At 40.5% G+C, this 19,234-nt stretch overlaps 2 protein-coding genes across 2 annotated transcripts in view; both read right to left on the bottom strand.

The window, feature by feature from the left end:
* The window catches only part of LOC142344106 (MFS-type transporter SLC18B1-like), a 34,330-nt gene extending 26,950 nt beyond the window's left edge, over positions 1–7,380 (bottom strand). The window contains exon 1 of the mRNA XM_075395596.1: positions 7,297–7,380. Coding sequence (XP_075251711.1) covers positions 7,297–7,363 — 67 coding nt within the window. The 5' untranslated portion in view covers positions 7,364–7,380. The remainder of the gene's footprint in view (positions 1–7,296) is intronic.
* A 187-nt stretch (positions 7,381–7,567) lies between these two features.
* The window catches only part of LOC142344711 (uncharacterized), a 44,335-nt gene continuing 32,668 nt past the window's right edge, over positions 7,568–19,234 (bottom strand). The window contains exons 11-13 of the mRNA XM_075396583.1: positions 11,195–11,392; positions 8,951–11,039; positions 7,568–8,571 (exon numbers count right to left, since the gene is read on the bottom strand). Of these exons, the coding sequence (XP_075252698.1) occupies positions 7,844–8,571; positions 8,951–11,039; positions 11,195–11,392 (3,015 nt within the window). The 3' untranslated portion in view covers positions 7,568–7,843. The remainder of the gene's footprint in view (positions 8,572–8,950; positions 11,040–11,194; positions 11,393–19,234) is intronic.

Genomic DNA, 19,234 nt, shown 5'->3' with positions numbered 1-19,234 from the left:
CGGGCTAAGTAGAAAGGGTCAAAGATGCTCATAAGATGGAAAGTCGCACGGAACGGAAGTGGTACCTACCACATCATCCGGTTGTTAATCCGAACAAGCCAGCAAGATTCGTAGGTTAAGAAACAGAGCAGCTAAATTCCATGGCGCATCTCTTAATAAGTCATTACTCACCGGACCTCTCTTACTACAATACCTAATCTATGTACTCCTACGGTTCAGACAACATCCATTTGCCGTATCCGCCGACATCGGCGGAATGTTCCTCCAAGTTAGAGTGTTTCCATGTGATCAGCCATCATTGCGCTTTTTGTGGCGGGAGGACCCCACATCAAATGTTGTGGTACAACAGAATACACGCCACATCTTTAAGGCCAAAGATTCGCCCACCTGCACCAACTACGCACTTCAACGCACGGCAAGTGATAATGCTAATAAGTACCCAGAAGCTGCGAAGGCCGTCCTTGAGAACTTCTATATGGACGATTACTTAGACTGAGTGGAATCCCCCGAGAGAGCCCTCATTAGGTCGAAAGAATTGGTACATCTTCTCTATCTAGGTGGGTTCAAGCTTACTAAGTTTGTAAGCAATGTACCAGATCTCGTTGACGGAATTGATAAGTCTGTTCAATCCACCGAACCAAAAGTCATTGTTTCATCCAAGGAGGAACCAATGCACGTGCTTGGGCTTAAATGGGATTATAAGCACGATACTCTGATTATGAGCATGGGTACTAACAGCACCATTAAAAAAAGATTAACACACCGGTTGGTCTTAAGTCTTGTGTCAAAGGTCTAAGAGCCAATTGGTCTTGTTGCACCGTTTACTGTTGGTGCTCGGTTATTCTTGAAAGACATTTGGCGTGTCAATGGACAAAGTTGGGATGACGAGTTACTAAAGACGCAGTTGACAGATTCCTTGCCTGGTGTGTCGAACTGCCGCAGTTAACTAAGATCACTATACCAAGAATTTAGTTTAAGGACCGTTCCAGAACCTTGAACTCCAAATGTTTGGTGATAGCTCTCAAGACGTTTTCAGTGCTTTCTTAGGGATCGAGTAACTTATACATCAGGGGGGATTATAACAGAGCTGGCGTTTGTCCTGGGCAAGGCCCGTGTTGCACCTATGAAGGTAATGACAGGTCCTAAGTCGGAATTACAGGTCCTAAGTAGGAATTCCGTTTAAAAAGGGAAATATGTCGAGCATTAACGGTTACTGTGGATAAAGTATTTATGTGGAAAGATAGTACCATCGTCTTGCAGTGGATAAACTCAACAAATGGACACCCCATCTTCATTGCAAATTGGGTTAGTGAAATTCTGGAGCACACCAGCGTTGACCAATGGAACCACGTCGCTACTTGTGATAATCCGGCAGATGCTGGCACACGTGGTATGTCCGCTGAAGTTTTGCAATTCAGTGGCTGGGTGAGGGGTCCTGACTTCTTGAGAACCAAGCAATTCCCTTTCGTACCAAATACTGACGTCATTGATAACATCAAGCTCAGCGTTGTAACCAAGCAATAAGAAGATGACTCCATCTCATCTTTAGCCGCATCGGTAACCAAGCCTCTTAAGGAACAAAGCATTAAAGTAATCCCTTTTTATAAGTTCAGTTCTTATCAAAAACTACTTCGTGTCACCGCATATATGCTCCGCCTTTTACCATCTCATGAAAGTTAACGTAACGTACATGGCAGCATAGCCGACCCTGTTGAGCTTGACGAAACCGAGCGCCATCTCCATTTTTTGCTTCAAGGAGAGTCCTTTAATACTGAAAGAAGGGATCTTCTTGACAACAAATCTTAAGAAGAGCAGCCGCTTTGCTCTGTTTACTCCGTTTATTGAGCCTCATGGCCTCATCCGTTCTTCTGGTCCACTCCGACGGCTAGTGGAAATTGACTTTGACACTAAGCATCCTATCGTGCTGGATAAGCTTCAAACTTTTGTTACTGTTCCTGCGGCATACTCATCTGAAGAACCATCATCAGGGCATCGATTACTTACGGTCAAAGGTACAGGAACGTTATGCCATCCTTAAACTACGTTCTACACTGCGTTCCATCAAATCAAACTGCGTCTTGTGTAGAAAGTTCCGAGCAGCAACCATGGCAGACCTCCAAAAGGAGAGACTTGCATACCAGTCTCCTCCCTTTACCAACACCGGGTTCGATTACTTAGGTCCATTCTACGTCACCGTTCGTCGTACTACCGAGAATTGGTGGGGATTTCTCTTCAGTTGTCTGACTACTTGTGCTGCCCATGTTGAAGCCGTTGCGTCCATGGACACTAGTTCCTGTGTAATGGGAGTGGATCGGTTCGTCTCCCGTCGGGGTACGCCCGCTATGATTTGGTCAGATAATGGTACGAACTTCGTCGGAGCGGAGAAAGAGCTCCGTGAAGGTATCGAAAAATGGAATACGATTAACATCGCCGCCGAACTTGCACATACAGGCATTAAGTGGAGCTTCAATCCACCCAGTGTGCCGCACCAAGGTGGCATCTGGGACAGGTTGGTCCGTAGTTTTGAGAGGTTACTGTACACCATCCTCGGTATACGCCGCCTCACAGATCACAGATGAGGTGTTGAACAGTACTTTTTGTCTCGTTGAACACGCACTAAACGCACATCCGTTAACGCCAGTAAGCGCTGGCCCGTCCGCATTAGGCGCAACAACACCTAACCATTTTCTATTTGGTAACCAAGCAATTGCAACTCGCGTTGGCGTCGACGATTTCGACCATCGTAAGCGGTACGCCCGTGCACAGTTCTACGCCAATGCAATGTGGGCACGTTGGCTTAAGGAGTATCTACCTGCGCTGAACCGTAGATCTAAGTGGCAGACGCCTGCCGAGCAGCACCTCAAGGTAGGTGATTTAGTTTGGATCGTTGAAGAAAGCAACCCTAGGGGTACTATCCAACTGCTCGGCTTGAAGTACTCCGGTACGGCTCCGAAAGCGTCGCCCACTCCGCCGTCGTCCGGATCGCTCGTCCACCCACTTGTTAAGCTTGTACCTTTCCTCCCAACATTTTCCTCGGGGCCGGAGGATATTACCGCGTAAATGAGTAACGCTATTTAAACGAAATCGAGAAGGTTTTACGTAATTTCTTAACCAGGTAGACCCTATTTCCGTCCTTCTTTACGTAGAAGGCTCAGAAAAAGTTCGTTATACATAATTTTTGTTGAGCCTACTACTAAACTAAATCGACTGCGCTCTTTTTAGGCTTAATATTTTTATGTTTCGAAAACGTATCGGTGATCGATCTGAGCCGAAAGTCGACTCTGACAAAATAACTGCAAACAAATAAAGATGGATTTGCCGGGCCCTTATGATGTGCTTTTTTGCCTTGTTACAGTTAAAATACAGTGGCATACTTGACTTTATCGTGGTTTGCTTATAGAATTGAACGTATTCGAAAATGTGTTTAAACACCTTTATATACCGGTATATCTTTTTCGTAATCTTTTTATTCCAGAACGATAATTTGCAGAAAGAATTTCAACCGCAATGTAATCAATCATTAGAGTAAACTAATTTGCATGCAGAGCATTCCTATAGTAGTGGATATTTTACAAATAGCCTAACGACTGTCGCATATATCAAATGGACGTGACCCCCGTTGAAATGAGATAGATCCAACATACAGCAAAGAGTAGATGAAGTAGATCAAGCCCTTTTCGAGAATATGAAAAAATGTAACGAAAAACTGATATAGCACAATAATATTGCTTGTTGAAATTCATCCACGTGAGCCTTATCACTAGAGGCTTTTGTTTCAAATAGCTAAAAATTTCTTTTACTTGCAGTTAAGTTTCAAAAGTTAAGTGGATAAATCACTTTGCTAACTGAGGTAAAACATGTCTGCTCGAAATCTTATCACTCAAATGACATCGATGATTAAACAACTACATTTAACTCGGCTTCTAAACTGGAAGCTATGGACTTAATGACTGCGCGTTAGCGCATTATCCCGTTTTCAAACTCTGCCCCTTTTTATTTTGACCGAATAGTGACGTTCTGAGCAAAACTTCGATATAACAAAATACAAACTAATCATGTTAATTTATAATTGTAACAAATGATGTTTTACAGCCAATTGACGAAAGCATCAGCGAATAAAATTATTCTGAGCCCATATCAATTCGAGGAAAAACCAATTCTGTTCCAACAAACTGGTGCCAATTTTCTGTATTCTATGCAGATTTTTCAACATTATTTATTCAACATTGGACTGGAATTTTGCGGCATATTCTCTGGATATATTCTCATGGACGTCAACAGATGATGGACAACAAATCATTAGTCCGGAAGATTCTCCAACGATGGGAGAGTGACGTCCTGAGCAAAATTTCGATTTAAAAATATACAATCTAATTATTTTAACTTTCTAAAGTAAATATCAGCAAGCCCTATCAAGTATAACTAAAGCATATCAAGTAGCTCTATCAAGTAGTCCTATCAAGTATAACAAGCCAATATCTAAACCATTCTAAAGTAAGTATCAGCAAGCCCTATCAAGTATAACTTTCGATATTAGAGACAAGCTTTAACTTTCCACAAAACAAATTGAAAAGCTATTGATTGAAGATTTTTTCCATTCTATTCTCTTACTTCCTAAATTTAACTAATATTGAAAGAACTCTTTTGCTATTAAGTTTTAATTAAGATATTACATTAGTAGAACGATACTTAATCAGAAATTGACGACTTCGCATCCCGAAGACAAAATCCATAACGCTGCTCTGGCATCCTGGCTGTGCCTAAACCTCCACATAAAATTAATTCATGAACACAATAAACGAAGCAGGCAATCACTCTTGGTTAAAACCGCCGAGACAAAGCAAAGGCTTTTGTTTAAAATCAAGGAAAGCAAGCAAACATTGTTGTTTAAAATCATTCTTATAGGAAACAAGGGAAAATTGTTGTTACGTCGAATGCAATAACACACCTGGTGTATGAGTCGCATTCAAGCTAATGCGTAAATTGAAAAAAAATTTAATCTCCATTCAGTTGAAAGTGCGCGAGGTAAGCCCAACACAGCGGCACACGTCTTGAATTACAATTCAACCCATTAAACAAACTCAGGAAGACACTAAGGAAAACAATGGTCATCAAAGTCATTAAAAACAGTAAGAGAGTATTAAGTAATTGGTTTCATTAGGAGACCTTAGACCGTAACTAAAACTAAAAACTCCATTTGAAACTGCATTTAAAAAACGCATATTAATTTTTTTTTAAAAGGGATCCAGATTGTAAAAAAGGAGAGAGACTGAATAATTGTTGTTGAGATGCTGACGTAAGCTATTAACCGCACTTTGAAATAAAGTGTCAAATATTCGCTGCAGCATTTCAAATATCAGATTTCAGGGGGAAAATATGTTCTCCGATCTCACAGTTTTGCAACCAAAACTTAAAGATGATATTTCTGATCTAATTGATGCCGTGTACAAATTTAGCCGTATTTTACTATAAAAACAGGTATCAGGGCAAAAAAAAAGATAATTACGCAAAAGTAGCCAGCCCGCATAACATTTACTGAGATCGTGCATTAAATGAGTAAAACATAACCGACTAACGTCGCGCGAAACGTTTTCCAACGACCGATTGTCTTAGGTAGCGAGTGGGGCTCTACGAGAGCTGCTCAGGAACTTAATGCCTTACGGTCTTTACCTGTTTTTTTCGGTTTGACGACAAAAAGTTAAAAGCGTCTAAGAAAGTCGAGATAGAGAGAGCAAGAGAATAGAGAAAGCCAGAATCAAAGAAATTGAGAAAAGCGAGGAAATCGACAAAAACCGTTTTAACGAATAATGAATGCAAGAAAAACAGAGGAGGCGAGAAATATTGACGAGCAAAACAGAAAAAACCTAAAAAACAAAGAATTTAAAAAATTACAGCAATTTGAAATTAAAACAGAAATTTAGAAAAGAAATTAAGAAACAAAAAGTTACAAAACTGAAAGAGTAGAAAACTAAACACAAAGCAGAGAGAGAGAGAGAGAGAAAAGAGGAAGGAACGAAACTGAAATAAAATAGAAAACATAACCGACTAACGTCGGTCGAATTGCTCTCAAAAGACCGGTTGACTTCGTCAGTAGCTAGCCACAGATTAGTGAGGCTAGCGTCAGCTTAATTGAAGAGGCGTGGGTGAGCGCGGGGGGGGGGGGCAAAAATGGTGGAGAGTGAACAGCGGGAGGGGGCAACGATTGGAGGGGGGTCTTGGCTGCACGGGGCCCTTACGACCTGAACGACGGGCAGGGGTAGGGATTGGTGGTGGTGGGGGGGGGGGGGCGTGAAATGAAGTCAGGGGGTGTCAACTTCTAAGAACCGCCCTTCACACCATAAGTCTCAGTCTCAAAAACAGTTTGTGAATCTCATACTTAGAGACTTGTGAGTTGAAAGGCTCTAAGAACTTAATGCGCGCTGGGTGCTACCTGTTCATCCTGTTTTTGAGGACGAAAAGTCAAATTGGTCAGACGAAAAATCGAACAAGCTAAAATTTGTATTTAAAAAGACTTACAGGACTAATATAATTGCTACAAACTTCAAAGAAAAGTCGGAACATGAGGGTAGGGAAGGAAAGAGAGAGGGAGAGGAGAGAGAGAGTGTGTGAGAGGAGAGAGGCAGGGAGAGAACGAGAGAGAGAGAGAGAGAGAGAGAGAGAGAGAGAGCGAGCGAGCGAGAGAACACCGATGGATATATTATAAAGAAAGACAACAATAAGGAGAGCACGAGGGATCAACAAAACATAGAGGAAATGATAAAACAGGGAAAGAACACGAAAAAGAGAAAAAGACCGTTGGAAAGAGAATCAAGAGAGCGAAAGAAAGGTCGAAAATACAAACGAACAAATAAATAGATAGTCAGAAACGGGTGATCGGAAGATTATATAAAAGACAGCCGCGACTATAATTGATACTTAAATTAATACTTAAAATAGAAAAACAGTCACATTAAAAAGACCGAAAAAAATATACAGAAGGAACGTAGAACAGAAAGAAACCGTTTGCCTCCCCCCCCCCCCCCCACACACACACACAACACATACTACCGACGATATTAATTACTCTCTCAGGGCGAGAATTCTGTTAGCCCATTCTGCTCATATAGCCCAGTGGCAACCTTCCTAGCTAACCTCTTGACCCGGGTTCGATTCCCACCCATCTACTTTTCGTTTGCTTGTGAGCCTTCTAGGTCATTGACATCTCTCAATGTGTCCGCTTAACCATGCTGTTCAATGATGCTTAAACGTGCGCTTCGAGAGGCCCCTTAAAAATGCAAAAATTTAATATAATCATACCTGTGAGAGATAATAAATGTAATCGCCAAAGCCATGTCAGTGACCAGCGGAACTTGATAGAAAACATTTACAAGCAATCATGCGATCATTTTAACCGGTTAAGTTTGATGAGTATGATTGAAAACATGCCAGCAATACTATCTACTAATTTGCAATCGGACTTAAATTTTGTTATTGGACCTCCTGGTAATGGAGAATTTGTCATAATCATTCGAGCGTGGCTTCATTGTCTTCAAACAAATTCTTCAACTCTCAAGTAAAACAAAACAACTCGTTTAACCACTCAATTTAAGCGTATATTTTGAACAATTTATCAATACTGAATTAGGAAAATATTGCACAAAAATAAACTTCTGCTCAAATAATTCCTGCCAAAACAAATCAGCTAAGCATACATAAGGCCATAGCAGATACCGCATACATTCAATTTGCATTATCAACATCAAGAAATAGAACAAAAATTTTGTAGACTTTTGTTGTAGTAAAACTAACAGACATTAATTTATTAACAAAAATTTTCGGAGCCAACTTAATGTTGGCTGTTTTTTTAGTGTCTTATTGTAAAGTTATTTTCAATTGAATCAAATTCGTTGTTATCTTCAATGTCGTCAAAATGGTCAACGGTGCGGTTTCTTTTGGTTATCCGAGGCATGAACACATCACAATTAGAATTACGTTTACTCAAACAGGGAGCAGTAGAACTGGACACTCCAATTGTCTCTTCGATAGCATCGATGTCTATAACTTCAGTTTCCTGCATAATCTCTGTTATCAAATGATCGTCTCTTAAACTGTCCAGTGCCACTTGCGATACAAACCCCGAGTCATTCAAAATAGATGACGATTTCCTCATGCTTGTAAGGGGAGAAGACTGAGACTTCCGCGCGCTGCACACTGACATCTTCGGAGGTGTCTTAGAACGTTCACTCCTGTCAGTAAAACCCAATTTTGAGGAATCCGATTCCTTCGAAGTCTTTGCAGATTGCCACTGGAACTCATTAAACTCTTGGCTACCATCGCTGTCTTCGTTAACGTTGATTACCGAAACGAGAGGCGAGGAATGTTGCTGTGTTAGAACTGTTAGCTTGCTAGTCTTATCCGGGTTTGTTTTCTTTGCTGCAGGTGTTTTGGGTGACCCAAAATGAGAGTTGAAACCAAGTTGAAGCAGTGAGGTCGGAGGAGGAGGACTAACTTGCTTCCGTTTTACCGTCACTAACTTTTCATTTTGTTCTTCTATCTCCGATTGAATTAAGCAGTTACTGGTAGCTTGAGAGCCTAAAACAAAAAAAAGCTTTGGTTTTAAATTAAACGCAGACCATATTTGTACAACTTTTGTACTATTTTCAACTAGCTTTTAAAAATTGCAGTTACAACAAATTTTTGGAGTCAACTTAATGTTGGCAAAGTTACTTTAGTGCCTTATTGTAAAGTTATTTTCGAAATAACTATAGATATTTCAGTATTTTGAGAAAGACAATCTCACAATTAACATATGAATGTCATTAAACACAACATTGGCCATTTGGTCGACGATAAAGATTTTAGTGCCATAAAACTATGGTTCAGAATTTAATATCGAGCCATATAGACCTAAAAATTTTGTTACTTTTGTAGCAGGATTAACAACGAAATATTTCATAGCCCAAACACTTACTTGTAATTCCAACAGTTGACGCAAAGTGCGCGTCCTCAAATGCCGATTCAGTTTGTGAATCTCTGAACTGATCTGGCACTTTGACGTCGTTCAACTGATTTTCTGAGCGAGCTTCAAGCGCTTTATCAACCAAGCCATTTACCTCCTCGCGTTGCCGATTGTCGTTGGCAATCATTGTTTTTTCAAGCGAGGTGTTTCGTTCATGAGGTTGATTTTCATACCGTGATTCCTGCAAACGTTCCATATCGACCTCCTGTATCTCCATAACCTGATTTTCAGTTGAATCGTTAACCTGTTCCTGGATGCTACTCTCAATGCCGGAATCCCCCGATTCCATACCCTGGACCGCCATCGGATCTTCTGGGGATTCGCTGACCAGTCCCGGAATCATGTTAACACCGTCGAAATAGAAAGCGTAGGGCAGTTTCTCCGGCAACACAATCAAACCAATTTCTCCATTAGCCGGAATTGGAGGCGGTGACGGAATTCTATCAAGTGAATACGGCATATGATGGCTATTATCTATAATGGGGTCAGCATAATGGAAATCTTGAGTTTCGGTCAGCAATGGTATCGACATTTGGCCAGCCTCGACGTGGTTCGCAGGGCATTCGAGAAGCTCTTCTTGGGATTCCTCATGAACCGATGCAGGAAGATCCGATTCTCGGCACAAGGAAGCAACGGGGGTCATTTCTCGCACTTCTGTCGATTGGCTTTCACTCTCCAAAACTTCACTGATTGAATGTGATTGAAAGTGATGGTCGTGATACTCAGCTTCGACAAAACTGTCATCCATCAATGCGCGCGCGACATCCGGTTGTGACTGTAGTCGTATTTCACTGGACATTGACTTCTCGTACTGATATGATGAACTATTTTCCAAATCATTGCATGGACTATAATCTCGTTCAGGTGAAATTTGCAAGCTCGCATTGGCTAAATTTTGCATTCTATCAGGCATTTGCGAATTACTTAAGGGCACCGAAGGTATATTTGGGACTAAAGCTGTAGTATTTCTATCTAACTCAACAGGAGTCAGTAACCGGCCTACAGGCTGCATAGAGTCTTGGCTAATTTCCGAAGATCCAACAAACTGATGTCCACTTTCAGCTTCATTCTTTTGTTCACAATTTTCCAGATCATTGACGCTAACACTTTCAAAAGTGCATTCGTTTTCAGCCATTCTAAGTAAGTCTTGTTTAATAGCATCATGGTTTGATTTGATCTTCGTATAATCAGTGCGATTGTTTTCAGCGATCATATCAGCATGGCTCGTAACTTCTTGGCAAAATTCACTTCCTTCGGTGTCATTGGCTTGTAAATCATTCACAGAAGCTTCAGTTATAAATACTCCAGAATCCACAGCTTTTTGGATCACAGTAGGTTTCAATAATACCTCATTTGAATCCTTCTGTTGATGGTCCATAACAGATTTACAAGAAAGTTCGCCTTTTTCAACCTCCGGGTTTTCCTCTTCAAAGCTGTGATTGAAGTCGTTCGCAAGTTTGCTAATTTCTCCATCACTTAGATCATGTTCAAGCATGTCTGCCAATTCTTCTGGTAGCTTAGAAGAGCCCATGGATAACGCTCTTTTGGCTACCACGCCTGATTTATCAAAAACTGAGTCAGAGACAATAATTGAATCCATTTGGTAGAGAATAGGAGCTTTGGAACTGTCCTCTGAGTTACTAGCAACTTGTACTTCAGTTGGTCGACTTGATTGACTATTTTTACTGGTTTGGATTTCAGGACACAAACAATCATGACTACTAACTGACTGACTTTCTGTAACATGTACATTTTCAGGAACTCTGGAGTTCTCTGAAATCTTGCATTTAGATTTAGGTCGTTTAGTGAGACTAAGTTTCTCCGCTTTGGTATTTTCTTTTGTTACGCGACTAGTTCTAATATTGCTCTGCTTTGAGACCAATTTATCCAAATTATCATTTTCATCAGTTTGATTACTGATATTTTCCTGCTCTAGTATCTGTAAGTCAGCTGGACTTAGAGATACTTTTGAGTAATCGTCAAGGAAACTCGAGTTCGCCGCAATCTTCTGAAGCATCGTGTCAATTGAACTGGCGATGGCCTGAAAAACATTTACACTTACTTCATCTTGTATTTTTGTACAATTTATACAATTCACAGAACTTCTTAACCTCCAGAGATTTCCAACTAATCTTAACGAGGCCACACATTTTGTCCAATTTAAGTATTCGAATACTAACTAAGCATGTATCTTACGTTTGATGTTTCGTCACTCAATTCGCCATTCTTCAATTTTCCACCGGTTTTCTTCGTTCCCCTGTTTTCAGGGGCTTTTTGTATTGAGCCTGTAGCAGTATTAGCAGATAGACTAGCAACCAAGTCGATGCATTTCTGAATTCCTGTGGACGAATCCTGAGGTATGTCACGTTTAGCTTGTGTACTGCATGGCGAGGGCTGCAACATTTCAAATTGACATAAATTTTGCATTTTCGTTTCCATATATATCAGATTACCGTCAGGGATTCCAAACAGACACGATTACGGTTAAAATGGACCATTACAGGTTTTGAACCATTGTCTAATGGTACAATCTTAGTGGGCTACGCCCTTACACCAACCGGTATTAAGCTGTCAAAGCTGGGCATCTCTAGCTAGTTTTCTAGAGCCGTAAAATAAAGTAGAGCTAAACTCATTGGCGACATGATCGCGTTTTCATTTGCTAAATAACAGTCGCTTCTGCTAACTTCCAAAGATGGAGCTATTTTTGTGCGAGGTTAGAAACAAACTACTTGGTTAATCACCTCATGGTTAAATTTCATAATCAATCAACGGCATTTTGAAAAGTCCCCTTCACGCAAATCGGTTCCCTTTTTTCCCTTTTTGTGTCTACCATCCACAATTATGACAGACAACAAATCCCTGCAGAACTATCGCAGTCTTTATTAATAAAAAATGATTATTTCGTATTTTGTCTGTTCCAATAACCGAAGTCGATAAAAATGAAAATATTTGCGCAGATAACGTTGAGCGAATTGCTCTCAAACGACTGGAGAGCGATTGGCGCCATCAGTAGCTAGCTGAGGTATAGGGAGGCTAACTTTAGCTTAATTTAGGGGGGAGCATGGGGGAGAGTGGGCGGTGAGCTCGGGTGGGGGCGATCGTGCGGGGAGGCGGTGGTGGCGGGGGAAAGGATTGTGATTTAGGGGCTTTAACTGGGGAGAGGGGGGTCAAGTAATAAGAACCGGACATCACACCATGAACATATATCTCTTGATAGTTTCGGTGAATCTCATATCATACTTAGAGACTAATAAGCGGTATGGCACTAAAGGAACTTAATGCACTTCAGGTTTTAACTATTTATCCCGTTTTTGAGGAAGAAAAGTTAAATGGCAATTAATTATCCAATTGCAGCTTGATTATCCCTTTCCGGGGCAATAACAGCAAAAAATTGGAGCGCAGTGGTGGTTAAAGAGGAGAGGGGCTTGAGTATGATGCGTTAATGGCGGAATGAGACGGGGAGGGGTAGACCAGCGCACCACTTAGTCAGACAAGTGCAGCTCTAAAAAAAGCTGCTGGCAACTAATGATCTCCGGGCTTTACCTGTTTATCATTTAAGACAAAAAGTCAAAAGGGTAAGAAAAAATCGATCAAGCAAACAGTCTCATAAAAACCACATGACTAAAATAATTGCTACAACCTTCGCAAAAAAGTGTGGGGGTTTTAGAACTCCCAAAAAGCCAGGCTGAACCACGAATTTGTAGCACCTCAGTAGCTGAGGCGAACTTTACAAGGAGAGCCTACGAAAACCTAAAGAGCTGCAAAGGAACTTAATTTCTCAGTCTCTGCAAGAAGAAAAATTGATCGAGCAAACATTGCACGAAAAAGACCAATAAGACCCGAAAAATGGCTACGAACTTTTGTTAAATTCATTGAAATTTTCTGTTCAAACCAAATGAAGATTTTTATAACTATGTCTACTTAACTTTGTGATCCAATAAGCTGAGTTCAAAATTTGGGTATCAACGTTCACAAGTTTAACAGACTAACGTCAGATGAATTGCTCTCGAGCGGGAATAGAGGCAATTTAAATTAACTAGTAGGCCCGAAAAACCATTAGAAGAAAACCATTTACACCAATAGAAGGTTTAAAAGAAGTAAAGGTTTCTGCTTCGCACCAACTCGGGCTCGATCCCATGCCCTTCGTTCAACAGCCATAGGTCTCACCACTTCAGCTATCTATGCGTATTGCACTTGTCTTTTGCTCTTCCTACAGCAAATTTCTGGACAATGGCGTTTGTGACTTACTTGTTTCTGCTATACCGCATGCTTAATTAGCGCAAAAAAAATGTGCATATTAGGCGCTTAAAATGATGGTAAATCGCATCTCAAAACGCATTTATTACGCTAGGTTCCATGATTAAGGACCCCTAGTGCTCAATTGCGACTGATAATTACTATCAAAAAGGACGATTCGACAATACGACTAAAACTGCTGGAAACTTCAGATTAGCAGTCCTCCATCTTACGAACTGCACCATAACCACTACAAACACCGTTTCTCACAACCGCTTCTATCTTATCAATAAACATATTTCAGATTGACAAAATCTGAGATTACGCAAACATCAAAAAATAAAGCGTGAAAAACTTAGTTAAAAACTAAGAGTGTTCTAGATTAGCGCAGAATCTGTAAAGCTAAAACTTTGCAAAAACACAGAATTACATTAAATACTTCAAACTTCGTTCGGGAGCAATTAAAATACACGTAGTACCCAGGTCAGTAAATCCTCCCTTTGGGCGAGCATACTTTCAAGCCCCCAAAGCCTTGTAATGACTGCACCTGACTAACAGTCTTTTGTCCCAGGTTCGGTTCTCAAACATCTATTTTGCGCCTTTTAGGTCATTGCCCACTCTCGATATGTTCTTTTTCCGCTTAACGAGGCTGCTCAATGCGGCTCTTAAACATGCGCATCAGGCGACCCCCTAAACATGCAAAAACCTTGTTCCATTTTAGAGCTCACGCGTTTAATATACAGGATAGCATACCAAATTGTCTCCGTCAAACACAACAACATAAACCAACTCCCGTCTTAAGAATTAGTCTCGAACAACAGACGTCATGGTTTTGATTAGAAATCTTCATGTCTAAAAAACTGAAGGTACCCGACACGGGTTCGAACGCTCGACCCCTCAGAAAAGCATTCCTCCATTTTCCCAACTGCGCTATATCGACTACAAACCACCGCTTCCCACAATCGCTTTAATCATATCATTAAAATTATTGCAGATCGAGAGCTCTCGAGGTCACGCAAAAATCAATAAGTAAAGGGTGGAAAACTTTGCTGAAAACTAAGAGTGTTCTAGAATAGCACAGAATCTCTAAAGCGAAACCTTTGCAGAAAAAACACGTTTACTATAAATACTTCAAACTTAGTTCGGGAGCAGTTAGCAAACACGTAGTACCCAGGACACTAAATCTTCCCACTGGGCGAGCATACTTTCAAGCCCTGATAGCTTTGTAGTGACTGCACTTTACTAAGAGTCTTTTGCCCGAACTTTACAAGGAGAGCCTACGGAAACCTAAAGAGCTGCAAAGGAACTTAATTTCTCAGTCTCTGCAAGAAGAAAAATTGATCGAGCAAACATTGCACGAAAAAAAACCAATAAGACCCGAAAAATGGCTACAAAATTTTGTGAAATTTTCTGTTCAAACCAAATGAAGATTTTTATAACTATGTCTACTTAACTTTGTGATCCTATAAGCTGAGTTCAAAATTTGGGTATCAACGTTCACAACTTTAACAGACTAACGTCGGATGAATTGCTCTCGAGCGGGAATAGAGGCAATTTAAATTAACTAGCAGGCCCGAAAAACCATAAGAAAACCATTTACACCAATAGAAGGTTTAAAAGAAGTAAAGGTTTCTGCTTCGCACCAACTCGGGCTCGATCCCATGCCCTTCGTTCAACAGCCATAGGTCTCACCACTTCAGCTATCTATGCGTATTGCACTTGTCTTTTGCTCTTCCTACAGCAAATTTCTGGACAATGGCGTTTGCGATTTGCTTGTTTCTGATATACCGCATGCTTAATTAGCGCAAAAAAATGTGCATATTAGGAGCTTAAAATGATGGTAAATCGCATCTCAAAACGCATTTATTACGCTAGGTTCCATGATTAAGGACCCCTAGTGCTCAATTGCGACTGATAATTACTATCAAAAAGGACGATTCGACAATACGACTAAAACTGCTGAAAACTTCAGATTAGCAGTCCTCCATCTTACGAACTGCACCATAACCACTACAAACACCGTTTCTCACAACCGCTTCTATCTTATCAATAAACATATTTAAGATTGACAAAATCTGAGATTACGCAAACATCAAAAAATAAAGCGTGAAAAACTTAATTAAAAACTACGAGTGTTCTGGATTAGCGCAGAATCTGTAAAGCTAAAACTTTGCAAAAACACAGAATTACATTAAATACTTCAAACTTCGTTCGGGAGCAATTAAAATACACGTAGTACCCAGGTCAGTAAATCCTCCCTTTGGGCGAGCATACTTTCAAGACCCCAAAGCCTTGTAATGACTGCACCTGACTAACAGTCTTTTGTCCCAGGTTCGGTTCTCAAACATCTATTTTGCGCCTTTTAGGTCATTGCCCACTCTCGATATGTTCGCTTAACGATGCTGCTCCATGCGGCTCTTAAACATGCGCATCAGGCGACCCCCTAAACATGCAAAAACCTTGTTCCATTTTAGAGCTCACGCGTTTAATATACAGGATAGCATACCAAATTGTCTCCGGCAAACACAACAACATAAACCAACTCCCGTCGTAAGAATTGCTCTCGAACAACAGACGTCATGGTTTTGATTAGAAATCTTCATGTCTAAAAAACTGAAGGTACCCGACACGGGTTCGAACGCTCGACCCCTCAGAAAAGCATTCCTCCATTTTACCAACTGCGCTATAACGACTACAAACCACCGCTTCCCACAATCGTTTTAATCATATCATTAAAATTATTGCAGATCGAGAGCTCTCGAGGTCACGCAAAAATCAATAAGTGAAGGGTGAAAAACTTAGCTGAAAACTAAGAGTGTTCTAGAATAGCACAGAATCTCTAAAGCTAAACCTTTGCAGAAAAAACACGTTTACTATAAATACTTCAAACTTAGTTCGGGAGCAGTTAGCAAACACGTAGTACCCAGGACACTAAATCTTCCCTCTGGGCGAGCATACTTTCAAGCCCTGATAGCTTTGTAGTGACTGCACTTTACTAAGAGTCTTTTGCCCGAACTTTACAAGGAGAGCCTACGGAAACCTAAAGAGCTGCAAAGGAACTTAATTTCTCAGTCTCTGCAAGAAGAAAAATTGATCGAGCAAACATTGCACGAAAAAAACCAATAAGACCCGAAAAATGGCTACAAAATTTTGTGAAATTTTCTGTTCAAACCAAATGAAGATTTTTATAACTATGTCTACTTAACTTTGTGATCCAATAAGCTGAGTTCAAAATTTGGGTATCAACGATCACAACTTGAACAAACTAACGTCCGATGAATTGCTCTCGAGCGGGAAGTGAGGCAATTTAAATTAACCAGCAGGCCCGAAAAACCATAACAAGAAAACCATTTACACCAATAGAAGGTTCAAAAGAAGTAAAGGTTTCTGCTTCGCACCAACTCGGGCTCGAACCCATGCCCTTCGTTCAACAGCCATAGGTCTCACCACTTCAGCTATCTATGCGTATTGCACTTGTCTTTTGCTCTTCCAACAGCAAATTTCTGGACAATGGCGTTTGTGACTTGCTTGTTTCTGCTATACCGCATGCTTAATTAGCGCAAAAAAATGTGCATATTAGGAGCTTAAAATGATGGTAAAGCGCATCTCAAAACGCATTTATTACGCTAGGTTCCATGATTAAGGACCCCTAAAACATGTTACGACAGAAGCGCAGTTGACCATTGTGCTCAATTGCGACTGATATTAACTATCAAAAAGGACGATTCGACAAAACGACTAGAACTGCTGGAATCTTCAGATTAGAAGTCCTCCATCTTACGAACTGCACCATAACCACTACAAACACCGTTTCTCACAACCGCTTCTATCTTATCAATAAACATATTTCAGATTGACAAAATCTGAGATTACGCAAACATCAAAAAATAGAGCGTGAAAAACTTAGTTAAAAACTAAGAGTGTTCTAGATTAGCGCAGAATCTGTAAAGCTAAAACTTTGCAAAAACACAGAATTACATTAAATACTTCAAACTTCGTTCGGGAGCAATTAAAAAACACGTAGTACCCAGGACACTAAATCCTCCCTCTGGGCAAGCATACTTTCATGCCCCCATAGCTTTGTAGTGACAACAGCCATAGGTCTCACCACATCAGCTATCTATGCGTATTGCACTTGTCTTTTGCTCTTCCTACAGCAAATTTCAAGACAACGGCGTTTGTGACTTACTTGTTTCTGCTATACCGCATGCTTAATTAGCGCAAAAAAATGTGCATATTAGGCGCTTAAAATGATGGTAAATCGCATCTCAAAACGCATTTATTACGCTAGGTTCCATGATTAAGGACCCCTAGTGCTCAATTGCGACTGATATTTACTATCAAAAAGGACGATTCGACAAAACGATTAAAACTGCAGGAAACTTCAGATTAGCAGTCCTCCATCTTACGAACTGCACCATAACAAGTACGAACACCGTTTCTCACAACCGCTTCTATGTTATCAATAAACATATTTCAGATTGACAGAATCTGAGATTACGCAAACATCAAAAAACACGTTGTACCCAGGTCAGTAAATCCTCCCTTTGGGCGAGCATACTTTCAAGCCCCCACAGCCTTGTAATAACTGCACCTCACTAACAGTCTTTTGTCCCAGGTTCGGTTCTCAAACATCTATTTTGCGCCTTTTAGGTAATTGCCCACTCTCGATATGTTCGCTTAACGATGCTGCTCATTGCGGTTCTTAAACACGCGCATCAAGCGACCCCCTAAACATGCAAAAACCTTGTTCCATTTTAGAGCTCACGCGTTTACTATACAGGATAGGATACTAAATTGCATCCGGCAAACACACAACAACATAAAGCGACTCCCGTTGTAAGAATTGCTCTCGAACAACAGACGTCATGGTGTTGATTAGAAACCTTGATGTCTAAAAAACTGAAGGTACCCGACACGGGTTCGAACTCTCGACCCCTCAGAAAAACATTCCTCCATTTTACCCACTGCGTTATAACGACTACATACCACCGCTTCCAACAATCGCTTTAATCATATCATTAAAATTATTTCAGATCAAGATCTCTCGAGGTCACGCAAAAATCAATAAGTAAAGGGTGAAAAACTTAGCTGAAAGCTAAGAGTGTTCTAGAATAGCACAGAATCTCTAAAGCTAAACCTTTGCAGAAAAAACACGTTTACTATAGATACTTCAAAATTAGTTCGGGAGCAGTTAGCAAACACGTAGTACCCAGGACACTAAATCCTCCTTCTGGGCGAGCACACTTTCAAGCCCTCATAGCTTTGTAGTGATTGCACTTGACTAAGAGTCTTTTGTCCCAGGTTCGGTTCTCAACCACCTACTTTGTGTCGTTTAGGTCATTGAACACTCTAGATATATTTGCTAAACCATGCTGCTCTTAAACATGCGCATCAAGAGACGCCCTAAACATGCAAAAACTTTGTCCCATTTTAGAGCTCACGCGGTTAATATACAGGATAGAATTCCAAATTTTCTCCGCCAAACACACAACATAAACCGACTCCCGTCGAAAAAATTGCTCTCGAACAACAGACGTCATGCTTTTGATTAGAAATTTCCATGTCTACAAAAGTAAAGGTACCCGACACGAGTTCGAAACTCTCGACCCCCTGAAAAGCAGCCTTCCATTTCACCAACTGCGCTATAATAACTACAGACCCCCATTTCTCACAAATTCTTTTATAGTATCAATAGACATATTTGAGATTGAGAGCAATTGAGATCACGCAAAATCAGAAAAAAGCGTGGAAAACTTAGTTAAAATCTAAGAGTGTTCTAGATTAGCACAGAATCTCTACAGCTAAAACTTTGCAGAAAAACCTACGTTTACAATAAATACTTTTTAAAAAGCATTTAAAAACACGTAGTAACCAGGAGAGTAAACTCCCCCTCTGGTCTAGCATATCTTTGAGGCCCTCATAGTCTCGTGGTAACTGCACCTGAATAACAGTCTTTTGTCCCAGGTTCGGTTCTCACCCATCTACTTTGGGCTTTTT

Source organism: Convolutriloba macropyga, chromosome 8 (assembly GCF_964194025.1).
Source record: "Convolutriloba macropyga chromosome 8, txConMacr16.3, whole genome shotgun sequence".
NCBI lineage: Eukaryota > Metazoa > Xenacoelomorpha > Acoela > Convolutidae > Convolutriloba > Convolutriloba macropyga.
This window is presented reverse-complemented; position numbering and strand designations above follow the sequence as displayed.